The following is a 17,045-nucleotide window of genomic DNA, read 5'->3' as shown; positions in this document are numbered from 1 at the left end:
GGATTTAGTGTGGAAGATGCTCCTGAGTCTGGATCAGTCCTGTGTGTCTGCTCAGGGCTGGCTTTGTGGTGGAAGCAGTGATGATGTAAATTTGGGCTTATCCTGCTGTCATCAGCAGGGCCTCTTCACCTGGCTTTGCTGTGTTGGCCGTGCTAGTTTCTGTGCCCCAGCTGCCCACATGCATGGGCCTGTGTGCAGCTCTGCAGGCTTTACAAGTGAGGCCTGTTTGTCCATCCAAAGCAGTGAGTTTGCAGTTACTTCAGTAATCTGGGAATGGAAATGACAAATACATCCATGGGTTTTCTATGGTAGCCTTCAGAGTGGAAGTCGTGTTTCTGTCAACTCTTTGCTGTGCTGAGCACCCCTAAGGATCTGCTGAGCTGTGTGCCTTCCTCAGGTACCCTCTTGGGGCACATAGAACATCTGACCCTTCTATGTGAACCCCTTCAGGTGCCTGGTTTTCAAGCCCTGGATGGGTATCCTGTATTCTTAGTCCATGAGCATGGCCAGCCTAAGGATGAGGGTAGATATGTCATAACTTTAGAAGAGTAGTCAGTGTCATACAATATTTTGAAAAAGGAATTGAATAGAAATTTCCAGGTTAAATGGTAACAACGAAGCAGCACGTCTATCCATGCAGCTTTTTATTGCACTCATGTTGTCTCATATTGCGTAGTTTTGGAATTTTCCTTGTTGGGGACTTGTCTCAGTCCTGTTGCCTCTGTCCTGGCACCCAGAGCTTGCTTTCATCTCTCTCTCTGAGTATCTGGCTCCCAGGACTTAATCAGTGGGGTGATATGTGTGTCTGCCTGGATTCCCACATGGGTTCCCTTGGGCTAGGATAGGGGTGCACCCTCAAAACACCTTGTCAGGACAGTTTGGGAATATCTCAGTGCAAGGTCCATAGAGAAATACATGGACAAAGAACATCCCCCTCCCAGACCCAGGTTCTTGTTCTCTGTGTAGGGTGGTGATGCCTCTGAAGGGTCAGCTGTGGTATCCCTCTGCCTTCCTCCTGCTGCCTTCACTGAGCATCCTCCTCTTGAATTCATGTCCTTCCTGATCAGGGAGATGGACATAGGACACTAGAAGACTTTGTGTTCCCAACAAAGGAGACCCATACACAGGAACTTGGGGGCAAGTAGGTAATTAGGGAGGTGATATCAGGTGCTTAAGAGAGGAACTAAGGACGGTGAACACCAAAGTGAGGAAGGCCAAGGAAGTGGGCAGGTGGGGCCCTAGGCCACTGGGTGCCTTGAGAGAGAGTGTGGAGCTCACCTCTGAGGAGACCCACCAGCAGTCAAGGAAGCTAGGGTCTGTAATATTTGAGGGTTGCCCTGTGGGGATGAATCCCCACACTTTCCACTGAGCCTACCAGTGGTTCAGCAAGCTCCCAGGTGCTGGAGAAATCCACCAAGCAGGTAGGGGAGATGCAGATGCTTGAGGAGGGGTGCGTCTGCACTGGGGGATTATCCCACAGCTGCAGATGAACTCAGGTTGGCCTAGGTGGAGGCGAGGTGGGGCTTCTATGATCTCAGAGGGAGATTCATGTGAGAATCAGATCAAACGCCATAAGTTTTTGACATTTACCTTCCTACCTCTCTGAGGTTTCGATATCAGACAGAAAAGGATTTGGGAAAAATCAGATGCTGCCTTTTCTTCGAACCCCAGATTAGATAAGGGTGCTGTAGATTGGAGGAAGGCAGGGAGAGAGGAGGGGGCAGTGGGCAATGTGGAGGTGTCTCCCCAGCAGCCCCAGGGAGCTCTGTGCAGCTGAGCAAGAGCCAGGAGACAGACTCTGTCCCTCCCAGGAGGGCCAACTGCCCCTCACCCATTTCTGCTGCATCTTTGGATGGGTCCCTATCACATCTGTATGCTCACTGCAGAGCAGGGTGAGTCTATATTCAAGACATTGTAAGAAGCATCTAACTCATCTGAGGGCAAATGTTCTTTCAGAAGGCCTGGAGTTTTTACATCAGTTGTGTGGAGGTGGCATGGAATACACATCCCGTGTCAGATAATGAGAAGGGTCCTTGCCCCAGGACCTGCTCACACCTGCTCGCCTTAGCTCCCACAGAGGCAGGTCTCTATCTTAGAAGAGCCCCTAACCAGACCCTGGTGGGGGTAGAGTGGCGGGCAGAGACAAGGGACCGGTGTCACTCTGGGCAAGGAGACCTCCCCCACATGCCTCAGGGCCCCCTCCACAGGGAGAAGCAGCAGCTCTGGATCACCTTGGGGACCTGTCCTAAGCCTCCTCACTAGAGATTGCCTTAGAGATTGCCTGACCTAGACCCAGTCCTATGGGATAAGCCTAGCAGACTCTTTTCTGGAGGGGAGCTGTCGGGTGGGAAGAAGCTCTTAGAAAGGTCAGGTGAAGAAGAATGAGATGGTGTGAACATGGGACCAGTTTCGTGTGCAGGCAGCAGAGAAACAGGAAGAGTAAGAAGCCCCAGGACCCTGGGTATCCACTCTGAGTTTGAGACCCAACTTAGTGTGTTTATGTGGAAGCAATTGAGTCCACAACTGGGGGTTTGAACTGAACGAACTGAGGCCTAAGGAGTGACCAAGTTTAGCTCGTGGACCTTGACCTGTTGTTCTTCCTCTCATGTCAGACGCTTAGGATAAGGGCCCCTTCTCACTCATTATTTTACTTTGGTCTCACCTCAGCCTTGGAGACTGGAGGTAGTTAGATTTTGTAAATAGGAATCAGAGGCCCAAAGAAGGACTGTAATATGTGCAGTCACAGGGTGAGTTAGCTGAGCTCGTCTCCCCAGCATGGACAAATGGGGGAAGCTGTATCTCTTCAGCAGATGCTTTACCTCCTCCAAGCCTCAGATTCTCCCTTGTAAGACAAGGATGATTACTCCTACCCCTCAAGTTTGCTCGGAAGCTGAAATTTGTTGGATGATGCTCATATCCTAAGTGATCAGACACTGACTGATATAATGATCACCAACCCTACCCCCCTGTACTGAATTTGTGGAGAAGCCTCTGACAGCACTGAAATCCAGCTGCAATGGGAAGGCACACTGGTGGTCTCCACTGTGGCCACGTCCCCCCACTCCCACACAAACAACCAAAGCCAAATCTCCAGTGAGTAAGCACTTTACTGTGAATTGCAAGGCTTTTTATTGCTGGAATCCTCTATAATCAGACACCTGGATGTGGCAGGTTGTTAACACTACTTAGCTATCAGGCGAGTGGCTTCCTTGGGTTCTCAGAAGGAACAGCTCCATCAGCAGAGAGAACTTGAGTATATTTTATTCTGTAAGAGGAAGTGCAGAAATCTTGTGAGGCCTCAGGGGTGGACAAGATGTGAAGCTGCACTGAACACAGGGGAGGGGCCTGCAGGCTTGTTTGGAGGGAGGCTTCTGGATGTGAGCAGGTAAAGGTGGATATGTCCCAAGGAGTTTTCCTCCAATGAACAGAGATTGTGGGGTTTCCCTGGAGGGCTGAGGGCAGTCTTCTGGGATAGAATGGGGGACACTGCTGAGGACCACCTGGCAGAGCTCTGGAGTGACTCCTGCGAGTCTCCAAGGATGATCCCTGTCTGTTTCCTCCCCCTGGCCCTTGGACGCTTAGAGCTGAAATGGTAGCTTGTTCCCACCACCTCTAGGGCAGCAGAGAAAGGACTGATCCTGACCCTTGACTCTGAGCATCTCAGGCCTGGGGAGGGCAGGAGGGCAGTTTTTGGAAGCAGCCACTTCTTGAGGGATGTGTGGCAGGAATGGCCATTTGACATCCAGGGAACAAGGAGAAATGTGGGGTTTAGTAGGGTTAAGGGACTAAAGGAAAGAACTGATATTTGGAGAAGGGAAGGACTCAGTGGGAATGGATTGCAGCAGTCAGGTTCCTACACTGGAGAGGCTGGAGTCAGGGAGGCCAGTCCTGAGAGCCTAACTCCAAAGGCAGGTGGCGCCACAGAGTCAGGAGGGCCTGGAGGGTCGCAGGCCTGTGACCAGGCAGAGCTCAGCAGTCAGGGCCAGCTCAAGAACTCCAGGGCTGGACTGAGTTTTCCTGCAGGATCCTTTCCCACACTGTGGGTGTCAGCCACATCCTCTACCTCCTCATTCATGGGGATCTTTTTGCTCCCAGGTTCCGGGAAAGGGCCAGGGTGAAAAGGAAATAATCCCTCCCACTTCCCAATGCCCTGAGCAGGTCCCTGACATCTCCACCCCTACACAGGCCCCACAGGCACATCTACACACAGCCTGACCCAGTACATCAGAGTTTTGGTTATACTTTCAACTTGTTCAATATAGGCCTCATGGCTTCCTGATACGAACAGGTGAACAGTGTCCCTCAGTGCTGGGCAGATGTCATCACACTCTGAAACAGAAAGATATGGGGATGCTCCCTGTAAGGCACTCATCAGAACACCCTATTCCCTTCCTGCTCCCGACATGCTCAGTGCTGCCCTGGGAAGGTGTCGGAACCCTTGGGGAGCCCAGGTCGCAGCCTCTCACTTCTGCCCTCGATGAGGAGCAAGGCAGCGCCGAGCAGCAGGAGAGCTCCAGCCCGCGTCATGGTGCCGGTGGCAGGTGCTCCCTACGCTCCTGGAGCCCTTTTATGCCTGTGCTTGTCCTCACCCCAGGGGACTGTGTCGCATGCTTCCTTTTTTCAGGAGATTCTGCCAGGCCACAGCCTGAAGTTGCCTGCGGCTGCACAGGAGGAGCTGTGTGTTGGCAAGATGCTAGTCCTTGAGTCCACAGAGGGCACTGGCTCAGCCTCCTCCCCGCTGGAGGGCTCTGTGGGAGGAGCAGCTGATTCAGGGATATTAACAACTGAAAATCCCGATGTTGACCAAAAAGGGCAAAAATGCTCCCCAACCAGGCCTCCTGAGTAATGGCCAGTGACAGCCTCCTAGAACAATGCATAACCTTGAAGACAGGCTGGTGTGGACTTTACGGGCTTTGAGGAAGCTCCATGCTTAGGAATGGTCTCACAGGGAGAGAGTGCCAGGCAGGCAAGAGCTCAAGCCTTGAGCCCTGGTGAGGCTCTCTGGTGGCTCTTGCCCTGCCCTGCTGTTATCACTGTGTCTTGATCTTGTCAGTGGCTTATGTTAGGCCACTTACCAGAATCCGTTTCTGGAGCCCTGAAATCTCTTATATGTGCTGGCCCAGAAGTTTCTAGTTTTCTCTTGACCTATGCCTGCCACCCAGTAACTTTGATAGGACCTCATTCTACACAGAAATATTTTCTTCAGCTTCTTTTTTTTTTTTTCTTTCACTTTTCCTTTTCTATAGAGTCTAGCCCATTAACAGTTTTGTGATAGTTTCTGGCGGACAACAAAGGGCCTTAGCTATGTATATACACATGTATCCATTCTTTCACAAACTCCCCTCTCATCTAGGTGCTTGCAAAACATTTAGCAGATTTCCCTGTGCTATACAGTTGTTCCTTGTTGGTTGTCTATTGTAAATACAGCAGTGGGGACCTGTTCATCCTGAACTTTCTATCTCTTCTCCCCATCCTTGCCCTGGTCAACCACAGGTCATTCTCTAAATCTGTGAGTCAGTTCCTGTTTTCTAAATTAGTTCATTTATATTGTGTCTTTTTAGATTCCACATATAAAAAGATGTCATAGGATGTTTCTGCTTCTCTGTCTGACTTACTTCACTTACTTATGGCAGTCTCTAGGTCATTCCATTTTCTGAAGCCTCTTTCTACCCTTGAATATACTGTTCCCCCCATCTCCTCTCCAGAGCTCCCACTTAAGGAAAAGCCAGGCCCCTTATAGGCCCAGTCTCTGAGCCAGTTGCACAACCAGCCCCGCACTGTTGCTGCCTCTGTGAACTTATCCCTGCCTTTCTCTCCTCCCTCAGTGCCTCCTCTCTGCTTCTTGACCTGACCAAGTGTGCTCCTGCAGCAGGGACTCTGCATGAGGAGCCCTCCCGGCCTGGAAGGCTCTTTCTCTAGTGGCTGCACGATTCATTCCCTCATCTTCAGGTGTCTTCAAGTATCACAGGGCACAAATTTCCCCGCAGTATTAAGCCCACCTATCAGAGTGTCCAGCGTCCATCCCACAGCCCTCTGTCTTCTTCCCCTGCTTCATCTTCGCCCAGAGTGCCTCTTCCCATGAGGTCACTGTCTTTCACTCCCTCTTGGGTGATGAAGGGCTGCAGGAGAGTGAGAGCTGTGCTGTGTGCTGCAGCACCCCAGGACTAGGGGAGGGCCCTGCATTCGGTAGATGTTGCACAATGTTTGTTAGAAAAATGGCAGGAATATTCCATTTCTCTGGAGTCAATAAACAAGAATATTTTTAATTCTATTTACTATAGATGTCCTTATGATTATTGCCTGGGATTAAATAAATAAGGTAAAGGTTTAAAATACTTGGTAAATCAGAATCAGGTATTTTCTCGCTTGAGGCACCTGGCTGACCTTTCTCTGAGCCACCTGTGGTGGAATCCGGTTTGCTGAAAACCTGATCTGAAGTTGGGTTGCAAGCTGTGTGACCACAGTCAGAACCCTATGGCATATAGGATTCACATCTGGTAACTGCTCTTGGCAAAGAGGCACTAAGTACTGAGCTGCAGTGATAGTTGGCCTACTGGAGTCCATCCTTACCATGGCTCCTTTGCCTGGGGGCCACCTCTCTGAAGGTCACTGAATGAGGGGCTCAGGGGGCTCTAGGTGTGTCTCAGAGGTTCCTGGGCAGGAAGGTGAACACCATAAGGCCCAGGCTACACATGCTGGTTCTTTGTCTGTGGGGGCAGGACTTCCATGTGGTCTGTGGGACCCCTTCCCATGCATCCTGTGCCTCCTGTCCTTCAGAAGACACTGCCCCCAATGCCCTCTGCAGCTCTGTGAGGAGAGGAGTCAGGGCCTGGGTGCTGAGTAACAGAGGTGGCTGCAATGGATCCAGCCCAGTGCCCTTCTGAGGGTGCCACAGGTTCCTCTGAGACATCTCTGGATCATGAGGACTTTCGGTGACATCAGGGTGAAGAGCTGGGCAAGGTCAATGGAGGAATGCAGCACATGTAGCCCTTTTCTAATGCATGTTGTTTTTAAAATAAAAATTTAACTTGGCATTATTGTAGATTTATAGAAAAGTTGCAAATATTTCTCACAGTGAGAAACAACATTGAAGCATTACTACTAACTAAACCTCACCGGCTATTTGGATTTTACCAGGTTGTCCATTAATGTCTCTTTGGGTCCCAGCATCCAGTCCATAAGCTACACACGCTGCATTCATCGTCATGTGTCCCCAGTGTCTTCTGCTCTGTGGATTACTCATTCTCTTCTGGTCTGTCATGGCCTTCACAGTCTTGAGGAGGATTGATCAGGGATGCTTAAGGACTGCCAAAAGCTTAGTTTGGCTGCTGTACTCATAATGTCGAGTGTGGTTCAGACTTTGGATTTTGAGGAAGACACCAAACAGGTGAATCGCCCTTCCTGTTTCCTCACTTGGGGTACACAGGACAGCTGTGTGTCTTACCACTGGGGATATCAGCCTTGATTAGTTGATTTTGTTGTGTTTGCCAGGTTTCTGCACTGTTTTCCCCTTCCCTACCTCTTCTCTTTGAAAATAAGCTACTCTGTCTAGCCCACACTTGGGAGGGGAAGGGCTGTCAGTTAACCCTCCTGGAGCAGATGATTTCTGTCTGTTATTTGGGATGTTTCTGTAAGGAATGGCTATCTCCTCTCCCACATCACTTCAGGTTAGTTTAGGGGTGCTGGGTCTTTGTCTTGCTGTGTTGGCTCTATGTTTCGGCACGAGGACCTTCTGTTTGCAGAGCACATTCTCTCTAGTTGGTGTGTGAGGGTTTTAGTTGTCCCAGGGCATGTGGATTCTTAGTTCCCCTGACCAGGGCTTGAACCAGTGTTCACTGCATTGAATGGTGGGTTCTTAACCACTGGACCACCAGGAGAGTCTCTGTTTATTTGATCACTTATTTATGTCAGTATGGACTCAGAGGTATTAATTTATGCTTTGGGTTATCATCTAATACTCTGTTATTTATTTTGTTTCTCAAACTGTTTCCAGTTTGGCTGTTGGGAGCTTTCTCAGACTTCCTTCAAGAGTTTTTAAGGACCATCTCATCTTGTTTGAGCCAACAAACTGCTTTCCTAGCCTGAAAGGTTGAGTTTGACTTTTGAGAGAGTTTTCACACACGGAGAGCCACCTCTGGTGGACTCAGCTCTCTGGGCCTTAGAACTCCAGTCCCCAGTGTCCTTTAGGGCTGTAGACCTCAGAGTCTCTGCCCCAGGAGCAGACCCCCAACCCCACAGATGCTCCCTGATGTTCCTGGATAGACTGTGCTGTACAAGCACCTCCCAAGACCAGGCTCACTGTGGAGGAGGAAGGAGAGCCAGCAGAAGGGGCAAGGCCGGGGCCTACTCAGGAGCTTGTTCCCTTAAGGGCCTGAGGAAAGCTGGTGGTATGATCCGAAACTACAGAATTACCAGTGCCTGATAAAACCCACGTGGCCTCAAGTCCTGCGAGTTCCCAGGTTGGAATGATTTGGAGCCCAAGGCTGCTGTCCACCAGTCCTCAGCCGTTTAGATATTTGGGGGCTTCAGTAAGGCCCAGCTCCACATTCTTATCTCCAGAGCTTAAACTTGGGGGGAAAAGGAAGGATTTTCAATGACCTTTTTTCTTCCTGAGAGTAGTGTAGATCTGTCCTTGGCCCTCCTGTGATTCTATCTGCTCAATTTGGGAGAGTGCTGACCTCAGAGCCAGGATAGGCTCAGGGAAGCTTGCCAGGAAAACAGGTGATGGTTGGCGCTGGGACAACAGAGCATTTGGCTCCAAATGGAATTGCTTGGAAATGTCAACTCCACTTGATCTTTGGCAAAGGTACTTCCACATTTTCTCCAGGAGCTCTGCTCTCAGAGCAGGAAATGCTTCCCACAGTAAACACCTCGAGGCCCCAGGGAGCCAACTGTGCCAGGTGCCTGGCCACAAGCCTGTGGTCCTCTTGGGAGGGATGTGGGCTGGGCTTGGGGAGCTAATAGTGTATAAAGCAATAGATTCCCTGTCCTGAGCAGCGCACTCCAGCCACTGCCATGATGAAGGGAGCACTGCTTGTGCTGGCCTTGATGTTCCAGAGAGCTGATGTTCCAGACGAGTGAGGGTAAGAAGGAAGGACTGAGGGGCCCTTCTAATCCTTGCCCGATGCTGTCTCACTTCATCTTCCCCAGTCCTGTCCAAGCCGCTTTTAGGGTCAGATGTCCAAGCCGCTTCTAGGGTCAGATTCAGAGGGCAGCTGTTTGATCAGTGCCCAGCAGTCCTGGACAGACTACCTTAGGCTTTCATTCTTTGTAGAGGGGATGGTGTGGAGCAGGAAGGGTCATTAGCTGTGCACACCCTTGGGGATAGTTCCTTCACGTTAGTGGTGCTTAATGGAAAAAGAGAAGCAGGCTGATGTTCTTGAGGGCAGTGGTCAAGGGTAGAGGGGTCTCCAGGCCCAGCCCCTCTTGCTGCTCCCTATGCTGAGAGTGCCTCATAGAGAAGGTTTTCTGTCTGGGATGTGAGCAGTCCAGGGAGAGGGCAGGTCTCTGGGGGAGGTGCGTTTGTATGTTTTGGATGTGTGAGTTCCTATCAAGTGGTGGGAAAACAGCAACCTTCTGACATGGTGATCCTGTTGATGAGGTGTTTTCTGTTGTGCCTTCAGCGGAAGCCTGCCCTATTTTTTATGGAGTGTTTGGCACAGTGAGCCTTGGAAGCAAAACGTTGTTGAATGCAACACTTGATTTGGTTGCTGCTACCGATGAGGAAAAAGCAGCTCTAGGAAAAATCCAGGATTGCTTCAGTGAGGCGGGACTTGATGGCAAGGTTTTGGATCTGCTACTCATGGTAATTTACCCCTCCTTAACCCCCACCCTGAGAATTTACATGCAGTGTAGTGTAATGTGCCACACGGTAATAGATCATGCTGCCATGGGATATGTGACAGAGAAGACCTATGAACAAAGAAGCACAATAAAACCTTTGCTCCAGTGTGCATCACCTATAATATGCAAGCACAATCCACCTGCACATCCAGCATCCCATTACCAAACCTGTTCATATCATGCCAATTAACTCACACCAAGTAGGGGACTGATATCAATGTAATATGCCAAGTGTGTTGACTTGTGTGATTTTTTTTTCTAGTGTGAGAGATGCTAGCATTGGAAGACTAGAATTTTAATCTTTGGCAGAAAACCAGCCCTTTAATATACACATGTGTAGGAGTCATGTTAGCTCTATTTAAGGAATATTGAAAAGGAGCCCCTGCCTTAAAAGTCTTTTTCCAGGATGAGATTCTCTGGGTTTGTAAGGTTTATGACTTATCGCCAATTCTCTTCATCTTGTGCTCACTCTATTGGCCATTGCTCTGGCTCAGACCCCCATTTCCACTGACATGGTCTCAGTGTCTACAAGCCTGATTTTCCACTGTGGTGTTTTGGTGCCTGAGGCTCCTGAGGAGGCTTCTAGGTACCTGTGAATGCTCACCTGAGCTAGCAATATATCTCCTAATGGCCTATCTCTTCTTTCTTGTTCTTGTCATACAGTATTGGAGACTGTGAATAGTCTGTCTCAGCATATTTTTCTCAAATTGTTAATTGTTCAAAATGAGAGGTTTTCAAGAACCGAAGTTTCATGACCTGCACAGGACACATGGGGTTGTTTACAACACTTGTGTGTACGTTTCGTCCACCCAGCACACCTGGAAGAAGAGGCTCAGGTGCAGAATATGTGACCCACACCCAGACTCCAGCGCTTTGCTCCTCCCCATCAAGACCAACCCTGGCTGTGCCCTGCTAACCCTTGTCATCTCCTCCCCTCCCTGGTGTGGCTGGCGACTCTGTCTCCATCCTGACACCTGTGCCTGGGCTATTAGGGAGCCATCTTCCCCCTGGTGCCTGATGGTAGCCCCCCTCCAATGGTGGGTCTGTGGGCAGAGGTTCTTGCTGGGGATGGGGCTGAATCCCTGAGGGTGAGGGGTGATGTGATCCTGGGGAGACAGGATAGCCTGGCTGTGGGCTCAGATCCTGTCCCTCTCCTCCTCCCTTCCAGGTTTCTATCAACTTGAGTACGGATTGCATCAAACATTCAGTCTCCTCGGTGGTGAATTCCATTTTATGAGCCATACTCAGTGTGCTCTCTTTGTTGACATAGTCTTTGCCAGTGGTGCCTCATCTGCACTTGATCTTCCTGTCCTTTTTCCTTCTCAACTGAAGTTGGAATCTAGACACCTGTCCCCCGTGATGTGGTCTTTATCAGGTTGACTCTAATAAAATAACTGCAGCTTTGCTCAGTGTGACCAGTGTCTGTGTGCTGAAGGGAGGATGTGAGGCAGATCTTGGATGATGGTGGGGAGAAGTGGCCCATGTTGTCATTGAGAGCATGGGGACTGGGGTCAAATAGCAAAAGAGTAAACCTAGGCCCTGTCACTGGCAAGCTGAAGGAGCGTGGGCAAGTTTGTTGTAAATTTCTCAAGTCAGTTTGTCATCTGCTAAACAGGGATTATGTGTGAAGATTAAGCAAAATAGCAGATATGTAACCCCGACATATCTTGAAAGGATAAAATGGGTTTTTTTGTGGCCACAGATAGCTTATCTCCCACTCTGTCCTTTAGCACAGTGGCAGAGCCTCCAGTCCTTTAAATGTCCCTCTGGTTACTGACAGGAGACTCAGGAGATGACCTGAGCAGACTCATCAGAGGTCCCCTCTTTGTCCCAGTGGCATTCACCATTTTCTGCTTCTTAGGTGGGTGACTTGAGGAGCCAGACCTTTTCTTAAGGACGCTAAGTACCTCTGCTGTCTTTGGGTTCTTCCACAGGGACCAGTACCCACATTAAGTCTTAGACCAGGAGCAAGGGAGTAGATAGAAGAAGCTACCCCAGTGGGAATGTTGTTTCTATGGAAACACCTCATGCTGTGAAGTATAAATTGTAGTATTGCCACATGGGCACGTGTCCTGAACCCTCCAGCCTCCTTCTGAAATTATGAAATGCATATTTCGCATTACTATAGAAGACCTGGAAGGATAGGACTAGGTTTTATCCCTGTTTCCCAGGGTCAAGGGTATTGTCAGACTACTGTCAGCATGGCCCACAGAAAGAGTGGCAAATCTGGTAAAATGTCTCAAACTTCTGGCCAGGCAGGCATAAGGTCACATCAGTTCAGTTCAGTTCAGTTGCTTGGTTGTGACCGACTCTTTGCGACCTCATGAACCACAGCACATCAGGCCTCCGTGTCCATCACCAACTCCTGCAGTCCACCCAAACCCGTATTCATTGTGTCGGTGATGCCATCCAACCATCTCAGCCTCTGTCGTCCCCTTCTCCTCCTGTCCTCAATCTTTCCCAGCATCAGGGTCTTTTCAAATGAGTCAGTTCTTCACATCAGGTGGGCAGAGTACTGGAGTTTCAGCTTCAACATCAGTCCTTCCAATGAACACCCAGGACTGATCTCCTTTAGGATGGACTGGTTGGATCTCCTTGCAGTCCAAGGGACTCTCAAGAGTCTTCTCCAACACCACAGTTCTAAAGCATCAATTCTTCGGTGCTCAGCTTTCTTTATAGTTCAACTCTCACATCCATACCTGACCACTGGAAAAACTATAGCCTTGACTAGATGGACCTTTGTTGGCAAAGTAATGTCTCTGCTTTTTAACATGTTGTCTAGGTTGGTCATAGCTTTCCTTCCAAGGAGTAAGTGTCTTTTAATTTCATGGCTGCAATCACCATCTGCAGTGATTTTGGAGCCCAGAAAAATAAAGTCTGGCACTGTTTCCACTGTTTCCCTATCTATTTGCCATGAAGTGATGGGACAAGATGCCATGATCTTAGTTTTCTGAATGTTGAGCTTTAAGCCAACTTTTTCACTCTCCTCTTTCACTTTCATCAAGAGGCTCTTTAGTTTTCCTCTTCACTTTATGCCATAAGGGTGGTATCTGCATATCTGAGGTTATTGATATTTCACCCAGCAATCTTGATTCCAGCTTGTGCTTCTTCCAGCCCAGAGTTTCTCATGATGTACTCTGCATATAAGTTAAATAAGCAGGGTGACAATATACAGCCTTGATGTACTCCTTTTCTTATTTGGAAACAGTCTCTTGTTCCATGTCCAATTCTAACAGTTGCTTCATGACCTGCATACAGGTTTCTCAAGAGGCAGGTCAGGTGGTCTGGTATTCCCATCTCTTTCAGAATTTTCCACAGTTTATTGTGATCCACACAGTCAAAGGCCTTGGCATAGTGAGTAAAGCAGAAATAGATGTTTTTCTGGAACCCTCTTGTTTTTTTTTTGATGATCCAGCAGATGTTGGCAATTTAATCTCTGGTTCCTCTGCCTTTTCTAAAACCAGCTTGAACATCTGGAAGTTAGCTGTGCATGTATTGCTGAAACCTGGCTTGGAGAATTTTGAGCATTACTTTACTAGCATGTGAGATGAATGCAATTGTGCGGTAGTTTGAGCATTCTTTGGCATTGCCTTTTTGGGGATTGGAATGAAAACTGACCTTTTCCAATCCTGTGGCCACTGCTGAGTTTTCCAAATTTGTTGGCATATTGAGTGCAGCACTTTCACAGCATCATCTTTCAGGATTTGAAATAGCTTAACTGGAATGCCGTCACCTCCATGAGCTTTGTTCGTACTGGTGCTTTCTAAGGCCCACTTGACTTCACATTCCAGGATGTCTGGCTCTAGGTGAGTAATCACACCATCGTGATTATCTTGGTTTGAAGCTCTTTTTTTTTTTTTTTTAAAGCTTTTATTTTAATTTTAATTTTTACTTTATTTTACTTTACAATACTGTATTGGTTTTGCCATACAGTGACATGAATCCGCCACTGGTGTACATGAGTTCCCAAACATGAACCCCCCTCCCACCCCATATCATCTCTCTGGATCATCCCCGTGCACCAGCCCCAAGCATCCTGTATCCTGCATTGAACATAGACTGGCGATTCATTTCTTACATGATACTATACATGTTTCAATGCCATTCTCCCAAATCATCCAACCCTCTCCCTCTCCCTCGGAGTCCAAAAGTCCACTCTACACATTTGTGTCTCTTTTGCTGTCTCGCATACAGGGTCATCATTACCATCTTTTGTACAGTTCTTCTGTGTATTCTTGCCACCTCTTCTTATTATCTTCTGCTTCTGTTAAGTCCATACCATTTCTATCCTTTATTGAGCCCATCTTTGCATGAAATGTTCCCTTGGTATCTCTAATTTTCTTGAAGAGATCTCTAGTCTTTCCCATTCTATTGTTTTCCTCTGTTTCTTTGCATTGATTGCTGAGGAAGGCTTTCTTATCTCTCCTTGCTATTCTTTGGAACTGCATTCAAATGGGTATATCTTTCCTTTGCTCCTTTGCTTTTCAGTTCCCTTCTTACATAGCTATTTATAAGGCCTCCTCAGACAGCCATTTTACTTTTTTGCATTTCTTTTTCTTGAGGATGGTCTTGATTCCTGTCTCCTGTACAATGTCATGAACCTCTGTCCATAGTGCATCGGACACTCTATCAGATCTAGTCCCTTAAATCTATTTGTCACTTCCACTGTATAGTCATAAGGGATTTTATTTAGGTCATACCTGAATGGTCTAATGGTTTTCCCCACTTTCTTCAATTTAAGTCTGAATTTGCCAATAAGGAGATCGGGTCATGGTGGAGAGGTCTGACAGAATGTGGTCCACTGGAGAAAGGAATAGCAAACCACTTCAGTATTCTTGCCTTGAGAAACCCACGAACAGTATGAAAGGGAAAAAAGATAGGACACTGAAAGATGAACTCCCCAGGTTGGTAGGTGCCCAGTATGCCACTGGAGATCAGTGGAGAAATAACTCCAGAAAGAATGAAGGGATGGAGCCAAAGCAAGAACAACACCCAGTTGTGGATTGTACTGGTGATAGAAGCAAGGTTCAATGCTGTAAAGAGCAATATTGCATAGGAACCTGGAATGTCAAGTCCATGAATCAAGGCAAATTGGAAGTGGTCAAACAGGAGACGGCAAGAGTGAGCATCGACATTCTAGGAGTCAGCGAACTAAAATGGACTGGAATGGGTGAATTTAACTCAGATGACCATTATGTCTACTCCTGCGGGCAAGAATACCTTAGAAGAAATGGAGTAGCCATCATGGTCAACAAAAGAGTCTGAAATGCAGTACTTGGATGCAATCTCAAAAATGACAGGATGATCTCTGTTCGTTTCCAAGGCAAACCATTCAGTATCACGGTAATCCAAGTCTATTACCCGACCAGTAATGCTGAAGAAGCTGAAGCTGATGGTTCTATGAAGACCTACAAGACCTTCTATAACTAACACCCCCAAAAGATGTCCTTTTCATTATAGGGGACTGGAATACAAAAGTAGGAAGTCAAGAAACACCTGGAGTAACAGGCAAATTTGGCCTTGGAATACAGAATGAAGCAGGGCAAAGACTAATAGAGTTTTGTCAAGAAAATTCACTAGTCATAGCAAACATCCTCTTCCAACAACACAAGAGAAGACTCTACACATGGACATCACCAGATGGTCAACAGTGAAATCAGATTGATTATATTCTTTGTAGCCAAAGATGGAGAAGCTCTATACAGTTAGCAAAAACAAGACTGGGAGCTGACTGTGGCTCATCTTGAAGTCCTTATTGTCAAATTCTGACTAAAGGTTACATACTGGGAGCTAAACTTGGGACTTGGGGCTAAGTGGCAAGGGCTTTGAGTCCTGGCTCTTCTTTAACCTGCTACCTGAATTTAGGCCTTTAAATTCACTGATTCACTCTTTCTACACCTTGATTGTATGTGTGCCAAGTTATGTATGCTCTGCTAGAGTTAGTATTAAATGTTCAGGTCATACTAAAGAGGTCTAAAATTTTGTTGAAAAGTGCACAGTAAAAATTGAACAGATTAATGGCTAAATTGTATTCTTGTATGAGATGAACCGACCTGTAGAAATGTCAAATATTTCCAGATCCATCTCAATTAACCTTTGTTATAATGAAGATTATCTTAATGTTTACCCTGAAAACTAAATTCTTGAGCTCAACCAAAAAAAATTGAGATAAATAGGAACTATAAGGAGGATTGTTCTCTCTAGGTACTACAACAGAAGTATTAGTCTCCATCAATAGTCTAGTTTTAGTAGAGGAATGAATACATGGTCATTGTAAGAGAATAACAGGTTTTTGATTTTTGGTGAAGGAATAGATTTTTTAAAAAAATGATGTTGCCAATGACAGCCCAGTTTCTTATTTTTCTCCTGTTTTACTGGAAAATACTCAGTCCTCAGTTCAGTTCAGTTCAGTCGCTCAGTCGTGTCCGACTCTTTGCGACCTCACAAATCACAGCACGCCAGGCCTCCCTGTATCACCAACTCCCGGAGTTCACTCAGACTCGCGTCCATCGAGTCAGTGATGCCATCCAGCCATCGCATCCTCGGTCGTCCCCTTCTCCTCCTGCCCCCAATCCCTCCCAGCATCAAAGTCTTTTCCAATGAGTCAACTCTTCGCCTGAGGTGGCCAAAGTACTGGAGTTTCAGCTTTAGCATCATTCCTTCCAAAGAAATCCAAAGGTTGATCTCCTTCAGAATGGACTGGTTGGATCTCCTTGCAGTCCAAGGGACTCTCAAGAGTCTTCTCCAACACCACAGTTTAAAAGCATCAATTCTTTAGCGCTCAGCCTTCTTCACAGTCCAACTCTCACATCCATACATGACTCCTGGAAAAACCATTGCCTTGACTAGCTGGACCTTAGTTGGCAAAGTAATGTCTCTGCTTTTGAATATGCTGTCTAGGTTGGTCATAACTTTTCTTCCAGGGAGTAAGCGTCTTTTAATTTCATGGCTGCAATCACCATCTGCAGTGATTTTGGAGCCCCCCAAAATAAAGTCTGACACTGTTTCCACTGTTTCCCCATCTATTTCCCATGGAGTGATGGGACCAGATGCCATGATCTTCGTTTTCTGAATGTTGAGCTTTAAGCCAACTTTTTCACTCTCTTTTACTTTCATCAAGAGGCTTTTTAGTTCCTCTTCACTTTCTGCCATAAGGGTAGTGTCATCTGCATATCAGGTCCTCAAGGTTGTATCTTATAGCA

General features: G+C 47.4%; 2 protein-coding genes across 2 annotated transcripts in view; one reads left to right on the top strand and one right to left on the bottom strand.

The window, feature by feature from the left end:
* Window positions 1-3,112: 3,112 nt before the first annotated feature.
* Window positions 3,113-17,045, bottom strand: part of LOC120872598 (major allergen I polypeptide chain 1-like) — a 116,122-nt gene continuing 102,189 nt past the window's right edge. The window contains exon 3 of the mRNA XM_040253107.1: window positions 3,113-3,265. Within this exon, the coding sequence (XP_040109041.1) occupies window positions 3,236-3,265 (30 nt within the window). The 3' untranslated portion in view covers window positions 3,113-3,235. The remainder of the gene's footprint in view (window positions 3,266-17,045) is intronic.
* LOC120872599 (major allergen I polypeptide chain 2-like) lies at window positions 8,979-11,247 on the top strand. Its single transcript, XM_040253108.1, has 3 exons — window positions 8,979-9,083; window positions 9,624-9,805; window positions 11,012-11,247. Exons 1-3 carry the CDS (start codon window positions 9,065-9,067, stop codon window positions 11,078-11,080), a joined length of 270 nt encoding a protein of 89 aa, XP_040109042.1. The 5' UTR covers window positions 8,979-9,064; the 3' UTR covers window positions 11,081-11,247.

The sequence above is a fragment of the Oryx dammah genome, unplaced genomic scaffold (genome assembly GCF_014754425.2).
Source record: "Oryx dammah isolate SB20612 unplaced genomic scaffold, SCBI_Odam_1.1 HiC_scaffold_13, whole genome shotgun sequence".
NCBI classification, from domain to species: Eukaryota; Metazoa; Chordata; class Mammalia; order Artiodactyla; family Bovidae; genus Oryx; species Oryx dammah.
The sequence above is the reverse complement of the archived record's forward strand: the minus strand, read 5'-3'. Positions and strand labels throughout refer to the sequence as shown.